Source organism: Triturus cristatus, chromosome 4_2 (assembly GCF_964204655.1).
Source record: "Triturus cristatus chromosome 4_2, aTriCri1.1, whole genome shotgun sequence".
In the NCBI taxonomy this organism is placed as follows: Eukaryota; Metazoa; Chordata; class Amphibia; order Caudata; family Salamandridae; genus Triturus; species Triturus cristatus.
In genome coordinates, this window is record NC_140586.1 from 641,101,377 (window position 1) to 641,124,718 (window position 23,342).

General features: G+C 43.8%; 1 protein-coding gene across 8 annotated transcripts in view; it reads right to left on the reverse strand.

Moving 5' to 3' along the window:
• Positions 1-23,342, reverse strand: part of SGIP1 (SH3GL interacting endocytic adaptor 1) — a 1,140,118-nt gene that overhangs the window by 361,497 nt on the left and 755,279 nt on the right. For all 8 annotated transcript variants that reach the window (XM_085602350.1, XM_085602347.1, XM_085602346.1 and 5 more), the window contains one exon: positions 14,997-15,092. In XM_085602350.1, coding sequence (XP_085458476.1) covers positions 14,997-15,092 — 96 coding nt within the window. The remainder of the gene's footprint in view (positions 1-14,996; positions 15,093-23,342) is intronic.

The window sequence follows — 23,342 nt, forward strand, 5'->3', positions numbered from 1 at the left end:
CCAAACCGTGGGAGGGATCGCCATCATCTACAGGAACACCATCAGCGTCACGACCAATATCGAAGACCCCCTCACCGCCGCCGAACACCTACACTTCCAGATCAACACCGACCCCAAGACCACCCTCAGAGGAACCCTCATCTACCGACCCCCGGGCCCACGCACACAATTCAGTGAAACCATCGCCGACTTCATCAGCCCACATGCCCTCGCCTCATCAGAATACATCCTCCTAGGGGACCTGAACTTCCACCTAGAGAACAATAACGACAACAACACCACCACCACCCTCCTCGACAACCTCGGACTCAAGCAACTGGTGAACACCCCCACCCACTACGCCGGCCACATGCTCGACCCCATCTTCTCCGCCAGCAACCACGTCTCCTTCAGCCACTCCACCGGACTACACTGGACCGACCACAGCTGCATCCATTTCACCTTTAAGAAGACTACATCCCACCACCGCCCACAACAGATCCCCCGCAGATGCTGGAGCATAGTCACCACAAACCAGCTAACCACATCACTGAGCCAGAACCCTCCAACCGACACCTCTGACACCAACGACGCAGCCCACAATCTCGCACAGTGGATCACCAACTGCGCCAACGCCCTTGCTCCACTGAAGAACCCCCCAGGCAAGACTGGCAACAGGAAAATCACATGGTTCACCGACACCCTCAAAGAATCAAAGAAATCCTGTCGAACGCTCGAGAAAACCTGGCGCCACGAACAGACGACAGAAAACAGGACAGCTCTCAAGAACGCCACTCGCAAACACCACCAGCTGATCCGCACCACCAAAAGGACATAGTTCAAAGAGCGGCTGGACAACAACACACACAACAGCAAGGAACTCTTCAGCATCGTAAAAGAGCTCTCCAACCCCAGCGCCAGCAGCAACGACATAACACCGTCGCAAGACCTCTGCAACTCCCTCGCCACGTTCTTCTACCGCAAGATCGCCGATATACACGACCGCTTCGGCGCCCAGACTCCGCCTCCAGTCACCAAACCAACGCCCCCCACCACCACCCTCAGCGCCTGGACCATCATCAGCACTGAAGAGACCACCCACGTCATGAACACCATCCACTCTGGCTCTCCCTGTGACCCATGCCCTCACCACATCTTCAACAAAGCAGACACCATCATCGCACCCCACCTCCGGAACGTCCTAAACAACTCCTTCACATCCGCCACCTTCCCAGAGAGCTGGAAGCACGCAGAGACCAATGCCCTTCTGAAGAAACCCACAGCGGACCCTAAAGACCTCAAGAACTTCCGCCCCATCTCTCTTCTTCCCTTCCCTGCAAAAGTCATCGAGTAGACCGTCAATAAACAGCTGACCGCATTCCTCGGGGCAAACGACTCCATCAACCCATCCCAGTCCGGATTTCGAGCCAACCACAGCACCGAGACCGCCCTCATCGCAGCCACAGACGACATCAGGACCCTGCTTGACAATGGGGAAACAACCGCTCTCATCCTCCTAGACCTCTCAGCCGCCTTTGATACCGTCTGCCACCGCACCCTAATAACCCGCCTCCACAACACTGGGATCCAAGAAAAAGCCCTGGACTGGATCACCTCGTTCCTCTCCAACAGAACCCAGAGAGTCCGCCTCCCTCCCTTCCGCTCCGCTGCCACCAAGATCATCTGCGGCGTACCCCAAGGCTCTTCGCTCAGCCCAACTCTCTTCAATATCTACATGAGCCCCCTTGCCGCCATCGCACGCAAACAACCTCATCATCATCTCCTACGCCGACGACACCCAGCTGATACTCTCCCTCACCAAAGACCCAACCACCACCAAAACCAACCTCCAGGAAGGAATGAAAGACATCGCGGAATGGATGAAGCTCAGTCGTCTGAAACTGAACTCAGACAAGACGGAGGTCTTCATCCTCGGACAGTCCCCATCCGCCTGGGACGACTCCTGGTGGCCCACAGCGCTGGGCGCCGCACCGACACCCACGGACCACGCACCCAACCTGGGATTCATCCTGGAATCCTCCTTCACGATGACCAAGCAAGTCAACGCCATCTCATCCTCATGCTTCAACACCCTGTGCATGCTCCGAAAAATCTTCCGGTGGATCCCCACTGGAACCAGAAAGATGGTCACCCAGGCCCTCGTCACCAGCCGACTGGACTACAGGAACGCCCTATACGCAGGAACCACAGCCAAACGTTAGAAAAGACTTCAGCGCATACAGAACGCCTCCGCACGACTCATCCTCGACATCCCTCGCCACAGCCACATATCTGCCCACCTGAGAAACCTGCACTGGCTCCCCATCAGCAAAAGGATCACGTTCAGGCTCCTCACCTCGCACACAAAGCGCTCCACGACATGGGCCCCGAATACCTCAACAACCGCCTCACGTTCTACACTCCGACCCGCCAGCTCTGCTCCGCCAGCCTCGCCCTCACCACCGTCCCACGGATTCGCAGAACCACCACCGGAGGAAGGTCGTTCTACCTGGCCGCCAAGACATGGAACTCCCTCCCAACCCACCTACGACTGACCCAGGACCATCTCACCTTCAGGAAACACCTCAAGACCTGGCTATTCGAGCAGTAGCAGCACCCCCCCTCCCTTCAGCGCCTTGAGACCCTCACGGGTGAGTAGCGCGCTCTATAAATGTATTGATTGATTGAGTAGAGTGTAATTATATGGAGTTGAAAAACCTTTAAATAGGCTATAAAATCAATAATATTGCAGATCAGTGCACACATCCTGTACACTTGTTACTGGAATTCCTTGCTGTCGCTTTTTTCACCTAGAGCAATTTTTTTAAACTTCCAATACACACTTTCATACCATTTTGCAGAATAGTGGGACCAGTTGTAGAATGGTGTGCTGCACAAGGACAGCGCCAGCCCTCTTCAATCTTTTGTGAAACTGCTCTGTAAAGGAGAATGTACAGCTGTACCGGTGGAGGCTGATTTAAAGCTTTTTTTGTGAAAGGCGTGGGGATTTCTTTCTGTGCGAGGAGAGGATCAGTGGCACTTGCCGCTGTAGAACCCTCACAGCTAATGTCACTGTTGGCTTAGTAGGGAATGCTAAACAACAATTATGGCCTGCTTTCGTTAACTGCATGCCCTCGCCTACAACCCGTAGCAAAAATAGCACAACAGGGAAGAGGTGTGCCTTCGGATGGAGGGGAGGTTGAAATGTGTTTCAAGGACGGCAGTTCGTACGGTAGCCACAGTTGGCTGATAACCACAATTAGGGAAGGTAGTGGGTTGGATTACCTAGCTCAGTGTCAACGCTTGATATATCATATTATCCAGCTGATTTCGGAAGTTAAGTAAATAAGGCTTGTATCGAATTCTATCAGCATGTAAGTCAGGTCAGCCAGTGTCTTCACTGCCTGCTTACGGTAAATATATATCCAGAGGAAAAATAAATCCTCAAATTCTTGCATATTAATGCTCTGTGTCACAGTTAATGATACTTTTTTTAAAGTGAGAAGAGCCCATGTGCGCGGAGGTGGAGGATACAAGGAGAGGACATGGCGTTACAGCCAGAGCTGACTGCTATGGGGCTGGTAAACAAGGGTTTGAGTTTCGGCACCGGCACAACATCCTGGGATCTAGGGCAAATCACTTCATCTCCCTGTTCCTACAAAAACAGTGGTGTCCTTTTTTAGGTCTCGCATAGGCAGAGGCATTAAGTAATCAGTATGTTGGGTGAAACTCCGCCCATTGCTGGGTCATTTCTCGTTGCTTGCAATTAGTTAACTTTTGCATTTTGTTTGTTAGCAGGCTTAGTATTGGCTCTTGATCAGATACGTAACTTCCGTTAATTCCAGAAGCAGCACAGCCTAACTACAGTCTCCTTACGCTTACACAGCGTAACTGTTATTTTTAAATTAGTGCGCATACTTATTTGCATACAATAATGAGCACGGCGCGTGCTGTTAATCATACATATTCAAGCTAATCCTGCTTGTTTCATTAAGCAACCGCTTCGGGGGCCCATGCGCTTTTCTATCCGCTCCTGTTGTGTTCTACTGGTTCTTCTAAATGAGAGTATGATACTGTTGTACCTCAAGCGCACCATGCGTGGGCGCTGGCAACGCTCAACAGAGCCGTTCAGTGCCTTGCACGCAAGTGATGTTCTAGCTTCTCAGTTCCTCTCTATTGTTTCTTTCCTTGCGCTCACCAGCTTCCAACTAAACCAATGGCAAACCACCAAAAGCTAAGCTCCCGGTCCAATCACATAAGCGCTTGTAATAGACCCGAACAGTGCTGATAGTAGGGGCAGGCGCATGCACCACGTCCAGTGGGTATGTGCCGAGTATGTGACGCAGGTGTCGTCGCTAGGTCGTTTCCTGTGTTGGGAACTAACCATCACCGTCATGCTGCAGACCCCTCCCTTTGCCCTCCTCCTCTACCCGAGCCCCCTGCGGCCGGTGCGCCAGGCTACTTGGACCAAGCTGCACAGATCCCCCGGATAGCTGTACCACAATGTCGGGACAGTCCATCACAGATCTGATCACAGCTGCCCAACACAGCGTCACTGGCTACGCCATTTCAATGCACAAAATAACACCTTTAACGTGGGTACCGCAAGCGCACCCTTTACCCCTAGATCTGCTTTTCCACTAATGTTCTCATTCCTACTTCTCTCATGCCTCCATGCTCTTGCCCCCTTATTGACCTTTCCTCTGTTGCCCCCGTAGCAACCTTTCCTCTGTTGCCCTCATACCTGCCTCTCCTTTGTTTCCCAATGTCTCCCTTCTGTCGTGCTCCCTTATCTGCTTCTCTACTGATGTGCTACCATACCTCGCTTTTGTTCCCCCATATGTCTCTTCTATCATGACCCCTTGGCTTCTTCCCCTCTGTGTCCCCATATATGTCCCTGCTGTTGCCATCATATCGTCATCCTAGATACACCGGCTTACTTCTGCACTGTCACCCCTGCCTCAGCCCTCTACTCTTGGTGCCTAACCTTCTCACTACCTATGTTGCATACAGGCTCTCCCCACGTGCCCTGAAGTGTATCATCCTGGGTAACTGACCTTTCTGAAACCTTTTTAACATCCATATCCCTCTTTCATTGTATAGAGGTATGTAATTGGCATTGGTGTTCTGCAATGTAGGTCAGTAGCATAAACTTCCAGTGCTGTTGGTTGCCTGTGATTCAGGACAAATATTCTGGTTTATCTATCGCAGACTGCATCTAATTAGGTTTCCAGATGTGTTTATATGGTTGGCTGAGGGGTGGAGTGGATATACTGCACGATTTCAATAGCACCTCTAATTTATTTCTTACATTACAAAAGGGTGTGGAATTTAATAAAATATCTACTTGTAAATGGGGCAGGTTGCTTCATAAATCTACTTGTCCTGTAACAAAATCCACTTGCCCCTTTGGTGCCATGTAGTGCAGTGACAAATTATGGCAGCAATCTTATTATATAGGAGCTCTGATCTAGCCTCTCTGAATTTTGCCAGGGCCCATACCATAGTAGTGTTTGAATACTTGCAATCCCCTTATGTTGCCCTGTTTCCACAGATCTACATACTGGGGCTGAAGGTAGTGAAGCAATAGTTCCAGGTTTAGAATGCCATTTTGAGTCTGTGCAAACCTACTAACTAGCATGTTTTAAGGGTTTTCAACAACTCTTCTCTAATCTTTTCCCATACTGAGAAATGTTGGAAATGTACTCCTGACAATGGCAGACGTAAACCTTCTTCCAGAGTTGGGAAAAAAGTGGTTGGAGGGAAAGTGAATTTGCAAACACTCAGATTTTCGCGTGGGCAAATCTAGATATGCATATTTGCTCATGCTAAAATGCAGTTCACAAATATTTTCTAGGAGTACTATTTATTGTCCTACCTCTGTAAATTCTTGGGAATTCACGAAGCCGTATAGCTGCACTTAATGCAAGGACATATAGCCTGGGGGCACTTTTGAGACTTTCTTTACTAACTGGGCCTCTAATTTGGTCTGGCATTGACTGTGACCTTTTGTGCTTATTTATCAAAATTCTGTCTCTCTCTCTCTGTATCAGCTGGCTTCACTGTGAGTGACAGCATTCTGCTCTTTCACAAGGATCATATCGGCACACAAAGTAGTTTTATTCAGTGCTAGTAACTACTGTGGCAGTGTGTGCTTTTTGATACCAAAAAACAATTTTTGCTTTTACAAATGTTTGTTATAATAGTGAGGGACCGACAGCTACCACACCAATAAGGTTTTACAAAAACCATGCCAAAACAAATCACACATTGACAAAACTAAAAAGCTGACCACCAATTTCAAACCTACTGGCTTTGCCAAGGCTTGTTTATTTTTGTTTACCATAATCCTATTGAAACTGGATACACTGATTTTCCATCATGAATATTTTTGAGAAATACTAGCATGCATCAACAAGTTACTAAACACTGCTGCAAAGAAATGGTACCTGAACTTTTACAGTAGTTTAGCAACATTTTTTTTCCTGCTTTCCTTTTTTTTAATGAACATTTTATTTTGAAAACAAAGAATCATCAATTTTGCTTTCAAGCTTTTGCAAATATTTGCATCAAATCAGAGAGCATTCTGGGAGCATTATCCGTAGCCTCATATTGCAAAACTTTGAAAACGGGTGTATACATTTTTATACTGGAACCACTGTCAGTAGTGCAGTCGGAGATTACAACATTTACTTAGAGTGCGCACACTAATAATAAAGGCTTTCAATTAATGAGCCATAAATACAAGTTTAAACAGCATTAGAACATAGATAAAAAAATATTATCTTAACTGCAGACAGTGCCCTTCCTTGATCCATAATGTGGTACTGCAAACTGGCAGCCAAAGTGTTTGTGCTGAAGGGGGTTGGGTCTACTTGTCCCAAGGACAAAATACAGATGAAAATGTGATGCCCTTGAACCCAAACAATAGGTCCTGGGCGTCGGGCTATAGGAATTCCACATCCCTGCATTACATATTCTAAAAGATATACGTTCGTATTTTTTAACCTTGTATACTGGACGTTATGCAGAGATCCATCCATATTCTCATGGCTGTTTACTTCTCCTAGTTCGCTTATGAAGCGGTCCCCTGATTAGTGGTTCAGGTATTCACCATCACTCGTTTAACCCCGAGAGCACTCATATTTTCATTTCAGATGGCACGTTGCTTTATATCTTGCACACGCCGTATTCTGTTGCAGCTTTCAAGTACTATGTTCCCTCTAGTTATTTAGTCTGAATATACTGCGTCCAGTCAGTATATTTGACAAGGTTGGAAGGCATGTATTAATACGTTTCACTGGTATACTGTGCGTTTGTTTCATTGACATGCATGGGCTATTGTTTGTGATGTTGTTTCCACAAGGACTGTCACTATTGCATGCTGGGTGTTGTATATCTTTGGAGTCTCTTTTGAGAACTTTAAAATCCAGATAAGTTGTTTATTTGTGCATCTGGTGTAATTGAGGGGTTAATTTATCTTCTTGTGGCATGTTTTTAATACATTTGGCATGTGTTTTTCTCTCAAGCGCATTTTGTCACACATGATATATTGTTTATTCAACAACAGCCTCATGTGCACACCAATTCTATATAAAATGCTGTGTGCATATTAACCCCTTCTATGCTCATGACGGAACGATTCCGTCATGAGCATCGGTTGAGCTGTGCTCATGACGGAACCGTTCCGTCATGGCCCCGCCCGAACCCTTCAGCACCGCGGGGGAATCCGCGCAGCGCTGAAGGGGTTAATGCTACAGCATGGATTGCCCTCCCCTCGTCCCACTAGCAGAAAGCACCCTGTTGACAGCACTATTTGAGAGGCACACCTGTTCATTAAACACATGCCACAGCAAGGCGTGCATATGCCCAGGTCCCAGTGAAGCCACTTCTCTCACACAATGGCAACGAGCCTAGCATTTTGTTCACATTTCCTTCTACGAAGTGGCACCCATGCCCTCCTTATGACATTGAGAACCTACGAACTGCATATGGTTTCCTTTCATTGTAGATAACACAGTGGACATACTGCCTCCCCAAGTCATTGCATACTTTACAGGGGACATGCTTGTTACCCAGCGGCACTATGTGACTCACTAAGTAATGAGTATACTGTACAAAGTTCTACAAAAAATGACACACAGAGTTATTTGTTTTATTAAGGTGAGGAGGGCATATCCTTACTAAGTGCATTAATGGTTGGCTGTTTACATCATGTATGATGTAATTTTCCAAATATTTATAGGCGTTTGTGTGCCATGGAAGGCAGCCCTCAACAGCACACCACATCATTAAACTCAACTATATACCACTGCACAACAAAAAATACCATTGCACATAATTACACTCCAAAACACACAATTCCACTCCACATATTTCCAATACACTCAATACCACAATTACTATCCACTTAATTCCACAACTCGCCCTGCCACATAATTCCAATACACAAATCCACTCCACACTACACAATTATACAACTAATTAATCAATCCCAATTCCAATAATTCAACACACCACATACATAAACTCCATAAAACTTAAGTAAAAAACATTGCCATTTGCAAAGCCAATAGCTCCAGCAAATACAAGACTTATTGAATACGCACAAAACATTGCCATTTGCAATGCCAGTAGCTCCAACTCTAACAAATGCGAGACCTATTGCATTTCCAATGCTTGTTTAATTATGCTTTTTCCGAATTAATTTCACTGGTGAGAAGTACATGACTATAACAAGCACATGTGAACTTCATCAGTTCATTAATACAATATATTAAAAAAAGAATTATATAAATGCATGATACAAAAATACATGTGTCCCGTAATGAGCATTGCAGCAGGATAGCTTAGAGCAGGGTTCTCAAACATCCATCCTAGAGGGCCGGATCCATGCCAGATTTTTAGCATATCTCCATTTAGAAAAATGTAGTCATCTTAAAAATCTGGCATTGATCTGGCCCTCCAGGATCGACTTTGGAGAATCTTGGCTTAGAGGGTAAAGTGAAGAGAATAGAATATCAAATAGTAGCCAGTACAAAACCGTTAAGTACAAAACAGCCATCGAGCGACCATTACAGAGGCCCCTAACTCCCACAAGCCATGAAGGGAGAGAGCGAGAGAAAGTACTAAAGTGCAAGAATCTTCATTCAAAGCCTAGAGCAGATGGGGGGGAAAAAAAAAAAGGGGAGATACTAGAAAATGCTGGTCAATACCAGGCAGGGGAGCCACAACTACGCTTCGGGTACGGTTTTATGAACGTCACTGCAATTATTCAAGCTTCAGCATCGGCACATCTTGTGATCTAGGGCAAACCTCTTTATCTCCCTGTACCTACAAAACCCTGTGCCTTGGTGTTTGAGCTATTTTAAAAAAAGAAAAAAAAGAAAAAAGAAAAAGAGAGAGAGATGAAGGACAGAGTGAGTGACATGAAAACACATGCACTGTATGGAATGCTTCAAGACAAATAAAAAATTTAGTCCCGAAAATTTTTTCTAAAATGGCTGCTGTTTATGAATAATAGTACTTGGTCCCTGCTCTCGGGGAGGGCGAAAGACCAGAAAAGGCATGACGCATGCATGCCATTAGCAAATGGGAAGACCGAAAAATGGAGTGATGACAGAGCCTGCAAATAGCCAGCCTATGGGTGGGCTGAAGCCAATAAAGTACATATAACAGGCCTCTTTTCGAGACAGCACATGATCGCCATCTAGAGCCGAGATGTAAACATCATCAGAAAGCTACAACATGAAGACCGTACAGGATGGCCTCTGGGATAAAACGTACTTCATTACCTAGTAGAAGTCACTGAGGAGAGGAAGTAATGGCATTTCTGAATTTAGGAAGAAAAGGAAGCGCAAGAATAGTCCTTGAAAAAAAATGTGTTTCCCAAATGCAAGGAGCTGCGGAGATAACCTATTGGCATCCAGCAAAGACTCAAAGTCAGGGGCCAAATGAAACAATGCTTGGTTTGCAGTTTTTGCTTCAGTGCTCTTAGGAGTTTTACCAGAAAGTATGTTTATCTCCTCGTTAACCTAGATCTGCCAGCGATGGTTAGTTTTTCATGTTATTCTCTTACAATGGGGCAACCAATGATAATGATTGACTAGTGTTTGATCGTGTAGTATTCCTTTTCTCAAAACACCTTTAGTGGATTTGAATTCTAAGGTTGTTATTAACTGTTATTAACTGTAGGAATGAGCCTGTCATTCTTCAAACCTCAGTACTATTGTAGCTTCCATAATAACTGCTAAAGTGTTTTGTGTCTGATGTACCTCTCTCTTGTGTACTTTATAATGATGTGGATCTCAAAACACAAATTTACATTTTCTCAAACAATAAAAGTTATTTATTAACCTGTTTATTGTCTTGTATGCATGCATGATTCTCCTGTAAATAACTACTGTATTCTCTTTAGCGCCCAACAGCATTTCAGTACAATGTGCATCATACAAATAATCATACATAAATAATTACTTAACACCATACACTTTCCATAATAAGTCATTTAAAATAGGTCAGATTATCAATAGGCGAAAAAGAATAAGTTTGCATATTTCAACTTTACAGCCTAACATGGATACATGCTGGATGACGCGTTATGGATGTCTTACTAGTAATTATGCTACTTTATAGTGTTTTTTTACTTTTGGTTACGGCTCAGGTGGTTCTACAATAGCTTAGGCACTTTAATGATAATGATGTTTGAGGACTGACACAGTAAGGAACTCACAAACTGCAACACTACATATTAATTTTAAGTGTATTTGAGGCTGTTGTCAAATTTCCAGAAGAGAAATATCTAAATATTAAAAAGAGACATGGTTCATACATAACCTGATAATAGAAATTCATATATCACGTACTAGGAAGGAAGGCGCTGAATGCAAACAATGAGAAAAATATCTAAAACCTTATGCATAATCAAATAAGGCTGCACCACAAATTCATATATGAGGCAAATGTGCATCCTTAATTCATTGGATTGAATGTGATACCATAAATACCTAAGGCCTTACTAACGATGAGAATGAATTTGGTGTGGAATGAGATCTCTTCTGTGTTCACAGCCCAACCAAGCAAGTTAGACCAAATTTGGCTATCACCTTATCTTGTTGGTAAAGTGATAGAATTGATGATGAAAAGCACCTCTTGTACCAATACCAGTTGACTGAATTTCATAATCAACCTCAGTTGGAGGGTGGGGGGATACAGAGTTTAGTAATCTCTAACCTGTAGTTATTTTTTTATACTCCAATGGTAATTCATATTCCTGTTTTAGCTAGGAAACATTTTTAACAGTAACCCGGAAAAAATAGTGGCACTGCCTTGAAGTTGTAAAGTTTGTTATTTTGTGATATTTCCATTGGGACTTAGGAGGCCCAAACTATAAGCACTGTTCCAAGAGCTGGGATGTAGGCAAGCTTCCTTATTTCTGCATACAACGGAAATGGAATTACCAGGGTTCGAAATTCAGCTCTTTAAAAGCACACACTTGGGATTTTATACAACCAAATAAACATAGAAACTGCAGCATCTAGACATAGATTGGAGAAGAGAGCAAAACAAATCTAAAACTCTTGTACCAGAACTAAGCTGACCACACTAACCAGACCTATTAAAGAAAGTGGGCAGTTCACTGCTTTATACTCCTGATAGGCCACATTCCAAATATGGTCTATGAAATTATTTAGATCCCAAGAGACGATACCCCTTGACATTTGTTAAATCAGAGGACTTGTTCCGCCAGCCAATTACATTAGTTTCTTGCACCATTATTAACAGGTTTTTATCTAAAACAGATGTATATTCAGCCCCTTTAAACTGTGAATTGATTGAAAACACTTGCAAAACAAAAAAAAGACTTGTCTTGCTTCGCCTTTCAGATAATACAGAATCTCCCACACGGTGGCTCAACACTCGGCGAGGCAGGAGTCATTAACACAAAACAAACAACACTTTTAGAAAAGGGTTTTAATTTACAAAGTTTATATGCAAGCAATAATAACACACTTGGTAAATGCAACAGTTAAATGCATGAATAATACTGATGAATAAACAAGCAGCGAATAATATGAGATAAGACTCAACCTCCAGACAGCCCTAGCTTTTGTGCTAAGTAACGGGGGGTTTTGGTGTGAAGGGCTATATGGGTCATGCAGGCGATCTTTAGGTGTATTCTTGCCTTGTAGGGTAGCCAGTTCAATGCTTTTAAAGTCGGAGAAATGTGGTTGTTTCTTTTTGTTCCGGAGACCAGCCTGGCCGCGGAGTTAAGGGAGGCCCTTAGCGGGGCCAGCTTGTATTTGAGAAGTCCGCATAGAGTGGTGCTTGCCTAATCCAATCTTGGTAACACTAGGGCTTGTACCGCCATTTGTAAGTCAACCGGTGGGAGGAAGGGTGTAAGTTAGGTCTGTAGTGCTTTACTGTAATGGCGATGTGCTCTCTACAATATACCTTATGGACAAAATCTGTGCCACCACACACTTTCACCACATTTAAGCCTAGAGATTTACGTTGGGTATCAATTGTAGAATAAGCATGTACAACAAGTGCTGTCTCTTTGGAGATAAGTCTACTCCAAACTAGAGAAAGGGGCGGCGGGGGGAGACGAAGGATAGACTTCAGGGGTCAAACTATTGGGGGAGGGGGGAAGGGGGACGTTTTAGCAGGAAGTTGGCACTGAGCACTACAATAGGTGTCTCCAGATCTATAATGTTCCCTAAGGAACAGTGGGGGAATAGACCTGCTGGGGAACCTGGCAATGGCCAGATCTGGCAAAGGGAGCCTAAAGAATCAAGCTCTTAAACAAAAAGCAAATGGGGAGTCTGGGAGAGGTGAGGAAAATGCTCCTGGGGAATACAGCAGGTCTCCAGGGGCAGAAGGAAACAAAAATCGTAAAACTTGCACCCCCTGGGACCAGAGAAATTATATATGGAAGCTCAGTCCCCTGGGCAGACAGAGGGGGGGAAAAGAGTGAGTAAGACCTAGCTACAAAATGCTAAAGATCTCCAGGGAGACCCAAGAGGTTGGCACAACCTTAATAAGAAATTGTTAATGAGGAGGGGCAGTGCTTAATTTGAGTGCATGAGGCCCACTTACCTGGAAAAGACCCAGACCCTAGGGCCAAATATACATATACATTCTATTTAGGAACCTCCCATCTCCTTGAGACAAAAGGAACACAGAGGAGGGCTGCCACACTACATTATCTGGCAGTGTGCCCCATATGCTCTTGTCTGGGGGAAGCAGAGATCACACCGCCAACATTTCTCTACCTGCCGGGTCGTGGGAAGGAAGAAGTGAGAAGGGTGAGGCGTCTCAGTGCAGCACACACAGCTTGACTGTAGCTGGAGCCAGTAGGGTTGCACAGGAATGGGATCATTGTGTGTCCTTCATAATAGATGCACACCAGGTAGCTATATCAAACAGACAGGGACAACCAGATTGAATAAAAGTGTAAAGTACAGCAAGAGGTGACATATTTGAAAAGAAGAATGTTTAAAACATATATAAATCACAGCCTGGGTTGAGAGGCGCCCCAAAATGTCATCGAAGTACACAGAAATTTGCATAGTGTGCTCCTCGTGGTGCCTTAAGACTGGGCAGGGAATCCACCAATTAAATGTTGTTTGAGGGTAGGAAGAAAAACAGCTCCCTGACGTTTTTCTAAATGTTCTCCATAAGTTTACCAGGGCGTTTTAAGTTATCATGTTTTCAAGTACTCCTGAAGTGTGTACATTTTTACAGAGGCTCTAGAGTGTTGGCACCCCAGTTGGTTGGTCCTAAATCTGCAATAGCAGCAGTGTAGAAAAGGGACTCATGTCCACATTGCAATGCTTTATTGAATACATCTACATAAAGTGTGGGTCAGAAAGACAAGTTAAAATCATGGAGAGATAATGCCATCAGAAGAGGTTGTTAATGCCAGCCTTGAGTTTAAATGCCATATTTCTATTTTTATAATTGTGATGACAGCCAGTAGGCTGGACTTGTAGCTGTTTCCTATTATAATTTGTCTATACAAGTGTGTAGGACTACTGTGTTTGATAGTTAAGGATTGCTGGGGTGCCAACTGTTCTGCGGGTACACCAAAGGTATTTCCAACTGCCTATTTGTAAAGGAATGAATAATATTTAGGTGTGTGTCCATGTGATAAAGTACTTTTCCTTTTTATAAAAAAAAGCACAAATTCGACAATTATTTTTTGACTATTATTGTATACCATCTAGCCCACACACCACCCCGAGTAGGCCTTGGACTGCTCTGCTTCGCTACCTAGAGAGTAAAGTGCTACAATGAGGTACTAAGGTTCCAGTAAAGTGGAGTCTGAGGACTAATTACTTTTGAAGGACTCTCACCCTTCACAACTATTAACCCAATTTCTTTAACATCGCCGATCTGTTAAAAAAAATGTTGATTAGAGGTTCTCCTTCACAGAAAGTAAAGTATGAACTACGTCATCCTATTGCTAAGCGTGATCCTTCGCCAGTACAACAAAGTAACCACACAGTGACATTGTAGCACACAAAAAAAAATCAATGAATCATGTCAACATATTCAGTTCAGCCAACAATCAAGTCAGTGCCATAACATGAAATACTGCACCATGCTAAGGTAACTTCCTAGGTCAGATCTTCCTATATATTGCATTGAAAGTGGCAGAAACACAGTGTCCCTCACACTATGAAAATTCAGGAGTTTGGAAGAGTACACTCAGATGACAGTCCTTGCGTTCAACACCCATAATGTAGAGATATATTTTCGTTTTTTTGCATTCTATACAGTGCAAACTTGGCCCAAGGTAAGTAAAGTTCGTGAGGCTGAATGTTTTTCCACACATGCTGCATATACCATTGAAATTATGATAAAAATCTTATCAACCGATTATCCACCTAATAGCATGCACAGAAACATTTGCAGACATCATATTTAATTATACATATATTAATCCAAGGACTAGAATGCAGGAGTGCTGTTAGAATAGTCAAACTAGATACTCAAACTCAAGAGCTACTTACTTCCAGCTGGAAAAGGTCGCGATGTTATCGTTGGAGACTCTATGCTAGAGTTAATTGATTGAACAAGACCCCATATTTCAGGTTCACCTAAAGACACTGAAAACAAAATATTGATGGAGACATAAATCATTAATTTGAATCCACTGCTTATCAATATCTTGATCCTTTAAAACTTTATTAAACTGGTTCTAAGATGCAAAATTTTAAACAAGTGTGAAATGAGGCTCTTTATTTCATAAATATTACAAAAAACATACGATTGCATATTCCTCCCTTTATTACCCAGTTCCTCAATTAGGTTAAAGGGTGTATTTTTTAAATAATTTGTCAGTCCCTCTACTGCTTCTAGTATAGTTCTCTTTTTAATAATCACCATTCATTCCATCACTAGATAAAAAACATATGTGCATCCTACATTTTGTGGAGTATTGCGTGGCTCTCACACTTTTGGCATCAAAAGAACAAAGTTGCTTAGTTTCAGTAATGCTCTTTATAGTGGATAGTCTAACCGTAGATTCCTCATCTTAAAATACTCCCCAGGACAAGACTGGATCAAGAACCTTTTGAAAGCAATGCTCCTGCGTTGAATCAGAAATGATGGAGTGGAGCTGCATACAAGTGTCCCTGCAGCATGCTCATTGTGATAATTCCAGGTACCACTGTGCAGATTTCTAACTTGGGAACTTTTTAGATGGAGGGCATTTCATAGAACGGGGAGGTGGGAGGGCAGTGAGGAATCTGGAGTTAGAGTATCCATCAGATAGAGCAATAAAGGTAAGTAACTTGCTTTTCTAACTGCAAATTCCTCACGTTAGAATACATACCAAAGCAGTACCTTCCCAAGTAGAGAGTCATTGGAGAGGGCCAAAACATCTTGCATGACCAAGCAGATGAAATGCCCTTCCCACCAAACCTACAAACCTGGCTGTAGAGACGTTAGTGCTTTGAGAATGTGCACAGGTAGCAGTCTCGGCCCTGGTGGAGTTGGCTCCCTCGACCTTCCAGGGGCTGCTTCTTGGCCAGCAAATAGAAAATCTTGATTCAGAGGTCAATGGCCTCAGGAGGGTACTCTTTTGCACAGGTCCCACTTTCTTTGCTCCAAAAAACCTACAAAAAAGGGTTCCTTGGTGCCATCAGTAGAGCTTTAAGCCTTTTTGGGGTCCAGCCAATGAAGTCTTTCCTTTCCTGGGTTAGGGAAGCAAAGAAGGCTGTTAAGAGTGATGGCCTTGCCAAACGTGGAAAGGAGCCACAATGACCACCTTAGCTCCAATCTATCTGGTGGGCCACGCCACTCCAAATCTATTTTCAGAACTCGGGGAAGGATAGGCAAGGGTAGGAAGGTGTACAGAAGTGTTGCAGTCTAGCAATAATGCAGCTACCAGTGAGTGTTCTCACAGAAACCCCCCACGCGCAAAACCTTTGACAATGCGAGTTTTTGGAATGGGGGGAAAAGATCAAGCCAGGATTCTTCCCACTGTCGAAAGATGCTTTATGCCACCTTAGGATATGCCTGACCTCCAAGTCAGTTTGCTTAGCTTATCCACTCTGGAATTCAAGGATCCTGCCAACAGTGCCCTGACGCTTCAACCAATTCTAGAAGTACAGAGCCTCCTGACATAGGACCCTAATCTGCCCTATTTGAAGCAATACCACATGCAGTGGGGTTGACTCTGAGAACATGCACCAGCTTCTCCCTGATGGACAACAGGAAAGCATTTAACGTCACATGATTAGCCTGCAACTCTAGACTGATATTGAGTTAGTCATCTGTTGGTGATCAAAGTCTTCTGACCACCACCTCCCTTAAATTACCTCCCCATTCCAGTAGTAACCCATCCGCCACCATTTTTAGCTCTGGGTGGACCTGCATTCATGCAGACATCACTGCAAATTGGGAGCAGGCTCTTCAGAAATCTGGATGGTATTCAATATATTTTCTCAGCGTTGGACCCACTGGGACTTGATTCCACTGTGAAGGCCACGTGTCACCTGGCATAGTTGGCCAGGAGGAAGAAGGAGACTAAGAGCCCAAGGACGTACAGAAATGCTCCTGGACTGGTTGTGGTGGAGGGAAGACCTTAAACTGCAGTGTTTCCAAGTTTGCTCTAATGAACAGCAATCTCTGCGAAGAAGTCCAGTGCAACTTCGGCTCATTGATTGTGAACCCCAACCATACCAAGTGGTTAGCCCTGACCTCTAGGTGGTCTACAAATTACTATGGCAAGCCTGCCTTCAACAGTCAATCCGCATGCTAGAGGAAAATTGGTATCGCCAATATTTGGTCTATCACGAACACCAGCATCACTTTCCTGAACACCTTAGTGGAGTTGGCAAATACAAAAGGAAGCACTGCACACTGAAAGTGCTCCTGGCTGACTTTAAATCATAGGTAACATGTCCTGCAGATGCATGGACATCATCCAGTCTCCCAAGTCCACAGCAGCAGGGATCTGGGCCAGCGTGAGCACTTAAAATGCTTGGTTCCGCAAGAAAGTCTAAATTATCTCCACTTTGAGTCATATCTCCCCCTCCCCACAGTAGCACGTGAGGAAAGCAACACTTGCACCTCCTGTAATAGAATACAGAGATGGTACTCTTAAAGGTAGTCAGGTGTGTGTTGGTTAGGGGGGGATTTTGTGAAGAAAGAGGAGGACAAAGCCATGCTGAACTATTTGTATGGCCCATCTGTCGGACCAGAAGGAAGGAGATACTGAATTCTGCCCCCATGGGATGGGTGTGAGCTGCAAAGGGAAAACTAAAGTAGCTTGTTGCCGGTTACCACAGGAGAACAGAGTTGAGAAGACTGATGACTCTGCTGGCCTGCCAGACCCACATCCCTGCCCTCTAAAGTACTAGGGTGACTGCTGCAGAGGTTAGAGAAATTATTGCTCTCTATATACCAGTCCCCTAGAGTAGCCTTTGGAATGTTGGAACTCCTTGGAAGTGGTCAGGAGACTCACTCCGGCATTCCTGTTCCTGTGCTCCCATTTCTAAAATGCTTCAGTCCAAATCAGCTTTTCACCATAGAGACGTGAGCTAACAAAGGCCTTATTCTTGAGCAATACTTTTAAATTTGCAGAAAACCCTGTGGAATTCATCCATGCATGATGCTAAGAATAATGGCAATTTTGGGCCAATTGCCTAACCCACGCAATCAGCAGTATCAAGGCCATCAAATCACTTATTTGGCCACATCCTGAAGATCACAAACAAATGCATTAGAGAGACTATAAGGTCTTCCAGGACCACTGCAAGATCTTATTGGGCATGTTCGAAAGGCCATGCATATAGTAACTCAACAAGCAGACTGCATTGACTGATCTATAAGCCGAAGTATCCAAGAACAAGAGTATTTTTCCCTAGCCTGAATGTACGACGTCCTGCATATGCCTTGTTTCTCTTACGTTTTTCAGTGGGAGCGGTCATGTAGGACAGCCTTGCCAAGAACAGAACGGAGAGAGAGGGGGAGAGAGGGGGAGGGGGAGGGGGAGGGGGAGAGGGGGGGAGGGGGAGGGGGAGGGGGAGAGGGAGAGGGAGAGGGAGAGGGAGAGGGAGAGGGAGAGGGAGAGGGAGAGGGAGAGGGAGAGGGAGAGGGAGAGGTGGGGAATGTACTTTTTTGGTCTCGAAGTGCAGTGTTATGAGCAGTGGTGCTTGAATGTGCACTGTGTTGTACATTGGTGGTATTATGAAGTTTTTACTATTGGCTTTGACATGGCCTCATGTCATCCTGAATTCTGACAATGCCTTGCTTGACCCTTATCTGCGTGCACAGCCACGCTTGCAAGTTGTTTGGGTTAATCACGTTCAAGGATTGGATAAAGGGTGGAACATGCAAGACTGTAGAGGGAACGTGGAAACTCCTTCTTGCCATGGAATGCTTGCTTGGAAGCTGGCCATTCCTAGTAAGCTTCCTTGTGTGGGGAGGACACTTCTCAAACCTTCTAGTGTGTATTTTGAGATTATAAAGCTAAGGGTTGTTGACTCAAAAAATGGGATTTTGGAATCTGAATGGGGACGGACACGTCTACTGCGGTACAGCGGAACCCTGGTTGCTGAGGCTCTTATCCCCGGCTGTTAATCCCCCGGTCAGGAGCGGGCTAAGAGGCAGTGTTTGCACAAGGTGAAGTGTTGAGTTTTGATTATTGCCATTGTGATGTGTGGCCAGTGACTTTGACCATTTGAGGTGTCTTCTTTGTGATTCAGTGTATATATCTTTCTTATCTCTTGCAGGACGTCCTTTAATATTTTCTTGAGTGTTATCTCATATTATTTGCTGCTTGTTTATTCATAGTATTATTCATGCATTTAACTGTTGCATTTACCAAGTAAACATATACATCTCTAAATATATTTGAATGTTGTTATTTTGGCATCTGGGAAAGCCTTTTTGTTAGAGAGCATTGCAAAAATAAAACCCCAAGCCTTATTCTAAAAAGAGTGTCTTTGCCTTTTCTAAAGGTGGTGTTGTGTGTTTGTCTCCTGCTTCGCCGTGTGTTTTGAGCCACCGTGTGGGAGATTCTGTATTATCTGAAAGGCAAAGCAAGACACACAGCAACCCGGCAGACCAATACTGCAAATGATGCACTCGTTCATTGATGGAACCCTGTATTAGGGAGATATTAGCCCACTGGCCTCTTATTAGTGCACTGAAAAATTGTCATCATCAAATTGAGAAAACAGTTGACAGAATGCAGAAAAATGTCATACATTCACCCTAGTACAGAGAGCTGGGCCTAAATCCATCGTTTTTTTGCTCACCATGCCATTCCAGTTTGAACCCAACTATATGCAAATCAGTCTTGACCATGTGCCTCATGGTAACAGTCCAAGCCGAACTGCCAAGCCAGGTCCTCCCTGGACTGGAAACAAGCATCCTAGAACCGGTTTCGGGGTTTCACCCCTCTTCAGCCAGGATAGCTTGATTCCAGTGGCATAGAGAGCACGGGACCCACGTCTAGGCATACCTGTCTAACTCGGGGTGACAAATGCAAAAACAACAGTTGATGGACAGAATGCAGAACAATGTCATACATTTTGCTTTGTTTGCCCTAAGTTGGCAGGGTATGCCTAGACATGGGTCCCTTGCTCAGTTTGCCACTGGATTCAGGCTAGCCTGGCTGATGACAGCCGATTAGCCAGAAACCGGTCCCAGGATGCTTGTTTCCGGTCCAGGGAAGACATGGCTTGGCAGTTCGGGCTGGACTGTTCCCATGAGGCACAGGGTCAAACTGATTTGCATATGGCCATGTCTGAACTGGGATGGCGGAGTGAGCTAAAGAATGATGATGGATTAAACCCAGATAAGTTGACCTGGGGTGAGTGCTTGCAATGTTCAACACTCCGTCCATCATCCCCTTTGGTTTTGCGATCATCATATTGAGGGCACAGATCAGCATCCATTACCCTACCATTATCATCCTACCCCTCTAGTGTTGTACCTTGTTCAGATTCCAAGCCAAAAAGATTAAGGAGCCTCTGCCGGTGCACCTGCCCTGGTAGAGCCATTTGTACAGAGTCAGGTTGATATCTGGCTGAAGTCGATTTGAGATCAAATAGCAAAATCAGCACTTGATCTGCCAGCAATGGTGATGTTGGTTCCAGTGTCTATTACGAAAGATCTGCCATGGATCCCGCAACCGGTGTAGACCTACATACAGTCATCGGTACATGACCTAGAATGGGTCTCAAAGGGTCAGGTGTCGCTGGGGATGAATCTGCAAGCAGGAACTGGACTAGAAGCTCCTGCGATTCCTTGGGGTCTGTAGGTGCGCTTGAGGGAGCCGAGAGTACGCAGAAAATCTGCAACATCGTCTCTTAGACAGCCTCAATTTGATCCAACATTTCGGATGACCCATGAAACTTGAAGATCACTGGGATCAGTTAGGGTATCAGCTACACAGCAGGGGACGCACAGGTAGACCAACATACATCATGACGCCCATGAAGTAGTTAGATTGAGTTGAAACTGCTTTCCCTTATTGATTTTGGTCTTCCATTTGGACTTACCAGTTTGCGCCACAACCTGTAGGGGGACTTATGCAAAGGCTGTACTTTAAACATTTTGGTGTCATTCTACTTCACTTCCAGATCACAGCATGGTTTGAAACCTTTAGTCTTCAGAGAGGACATCGTTCCTAGCTCACTGGATTTTGTTTCAGGAGTGGTTGATAGCTCGATGAATTTAATTGTAGAGCTACAGATCTGTGCTGGAAGGTGTGGATTGAAAGACACTTAGGTCAGTGTGCAGAGTTGCCACTTACATGCAGCACCACTCTGTCACTTCCCACGTGGTACGGAGCAAGCCGCGTGATACCAACTTAGGGCATGGAGGAGCATTGCTGGGAAAAGGTTATGGATCAAATCTGGTGCCTAATGAGTATTCTACAGTGAGTAGGTATCGATCAGAAAGATGTTTCATAAACCTCTTCAACCCACATTTTCATACATAAAGAAATATTTATTGTTTCTAGTATGGGTCTAAAGAATTCACTTGTACATACACCACCTACCATGAACACCAGAGGATGCAACTGGAGGACGTTGTTTGATCCCTTAAGAATTTAGCTAAATTCAGAATTGTTTAGTACATTTCTTTCAAATAGAAATACATGTCACATACACTCCTGCTTCAATGAATGATGCTATTGGTCAATTTATCATAGTACCCCTGTTTAACTAAATTGTATACAGTCCAAAGGACTTCATTATTTTCTATACAGTTATGCAGTAAGGGAGAGAACAATTACATTGGCAGAGTTTCAGATCTGTAAGAACCAAAATACGTAATATGTGGTTTAGAAGGAACAAGTGTCTGCGAACTACATGCATGCAGTTTCACAATCCAAAATCTAATCACAAAGAAAAGATTAATCAAACATAACGTGTGTGATGAAGTAAACCGGATTCAGATTTTTTAAAAGATATATTTTATTGATAACACAACAGTGAATACATGCCATCCACAAAGCTAGGTTAAAGGTTAATGAGCAAATAATAGACTACATAAAACACTATCAGGCATATGATGTAAATCAACAATTTTACTTTAGATCACACAATTATAGGAACTTTCTTCGACTGAAATGATAAATCTAGTAAAAGTTGCATGGTTGACCAGTACAGCACCCACTGTTTCATTTGTTAACTTCTTAGCCAGATACCGTTTCAAGGACCAACAATATGAATGTCATACTTTCTTCTAACGGTCCTGGCTACTTGTCAGAAATATCAAACACTCAAGAAACCTAGCACTTGAGATCACTAGCAGATCGACTATGAAATCTGAGCCAATGGTTACATCCGATCACCAACATTTTGATATTAAGCCACTTTGATGCGCTTTCTTTTACAATTTGCATAACACCACCTTTACTGTATGCACATTTTAAATTGACATTGGCCTTAAGAGACTTATTGGCGAATGGTAGAGAGTTGGTAGAACTGAACCTAAGAAATGCTTTTCTCATTCTGCTTATTGTGAGATTAAGACAACATATCTTGCCTGTCTAAGATGAAGCTCTCTTAATAAACCTGGTACACCCACATTTTTGTTACCTACAACATTTTCACCAAAATCACAGGATATATCCCTTTGGTATTCAAATAAGTTTTCTATCATTACAACAGTCTTTTAATGAAGAGTGGATCCTAAATGATGTAGATTATACATGTTTTAGAAAGAAAGGACATTTTTGTCAAGCTGATTCTGATGCATTAGCTCAATGAACCAATTTCCATTTGACAAGTAGCCCTAAACTAGCCAAAGGATTCATCTTTGTCAAACTAAGAAATGTAACGCCTAATCAATCAATCTTTTTTGGTGCCAGTTTGGATGGCCACTATTGTATTTAGTGGCCAATTTAGACATTTGCCTTTTGACTTTATAGTTTTTAGATTGTTTACTTTGCACCCTCAAAACTTGTCACAACCAATAACATACTAAACTAGTTAGTCCTGTTCTTTAGCAATAGGATATTAAGGTGTAGTGAATCAGCCACTTTTGTGGTCTGACACCCTATGATGACCCTCACACCCTATGATGACCCTCAATCACCACCATTCTGTACTGACTTAAGTTTGTTCTACCTTTTAGTGGAATAGTCTTCCCAAGAATAAAAGGTATGGGATGTTGAGGTGCAGTCTTGTGGGTGGTAGTGCACACATGTGCTCAATGTTGTATACTGAGGGATTAAGTGTATAATGATATTTAGGTTAGGTGAATTATGACTTTGACCTATTGGCTTTGACGTGGTCTAATGTCATTCTACCTTCTGACTTTACCTTGCTTCAAACTTTTCTGTGTGCACAGAGGTGCTTGTAAGTTGTGTGGATGACAATTATAGGTGC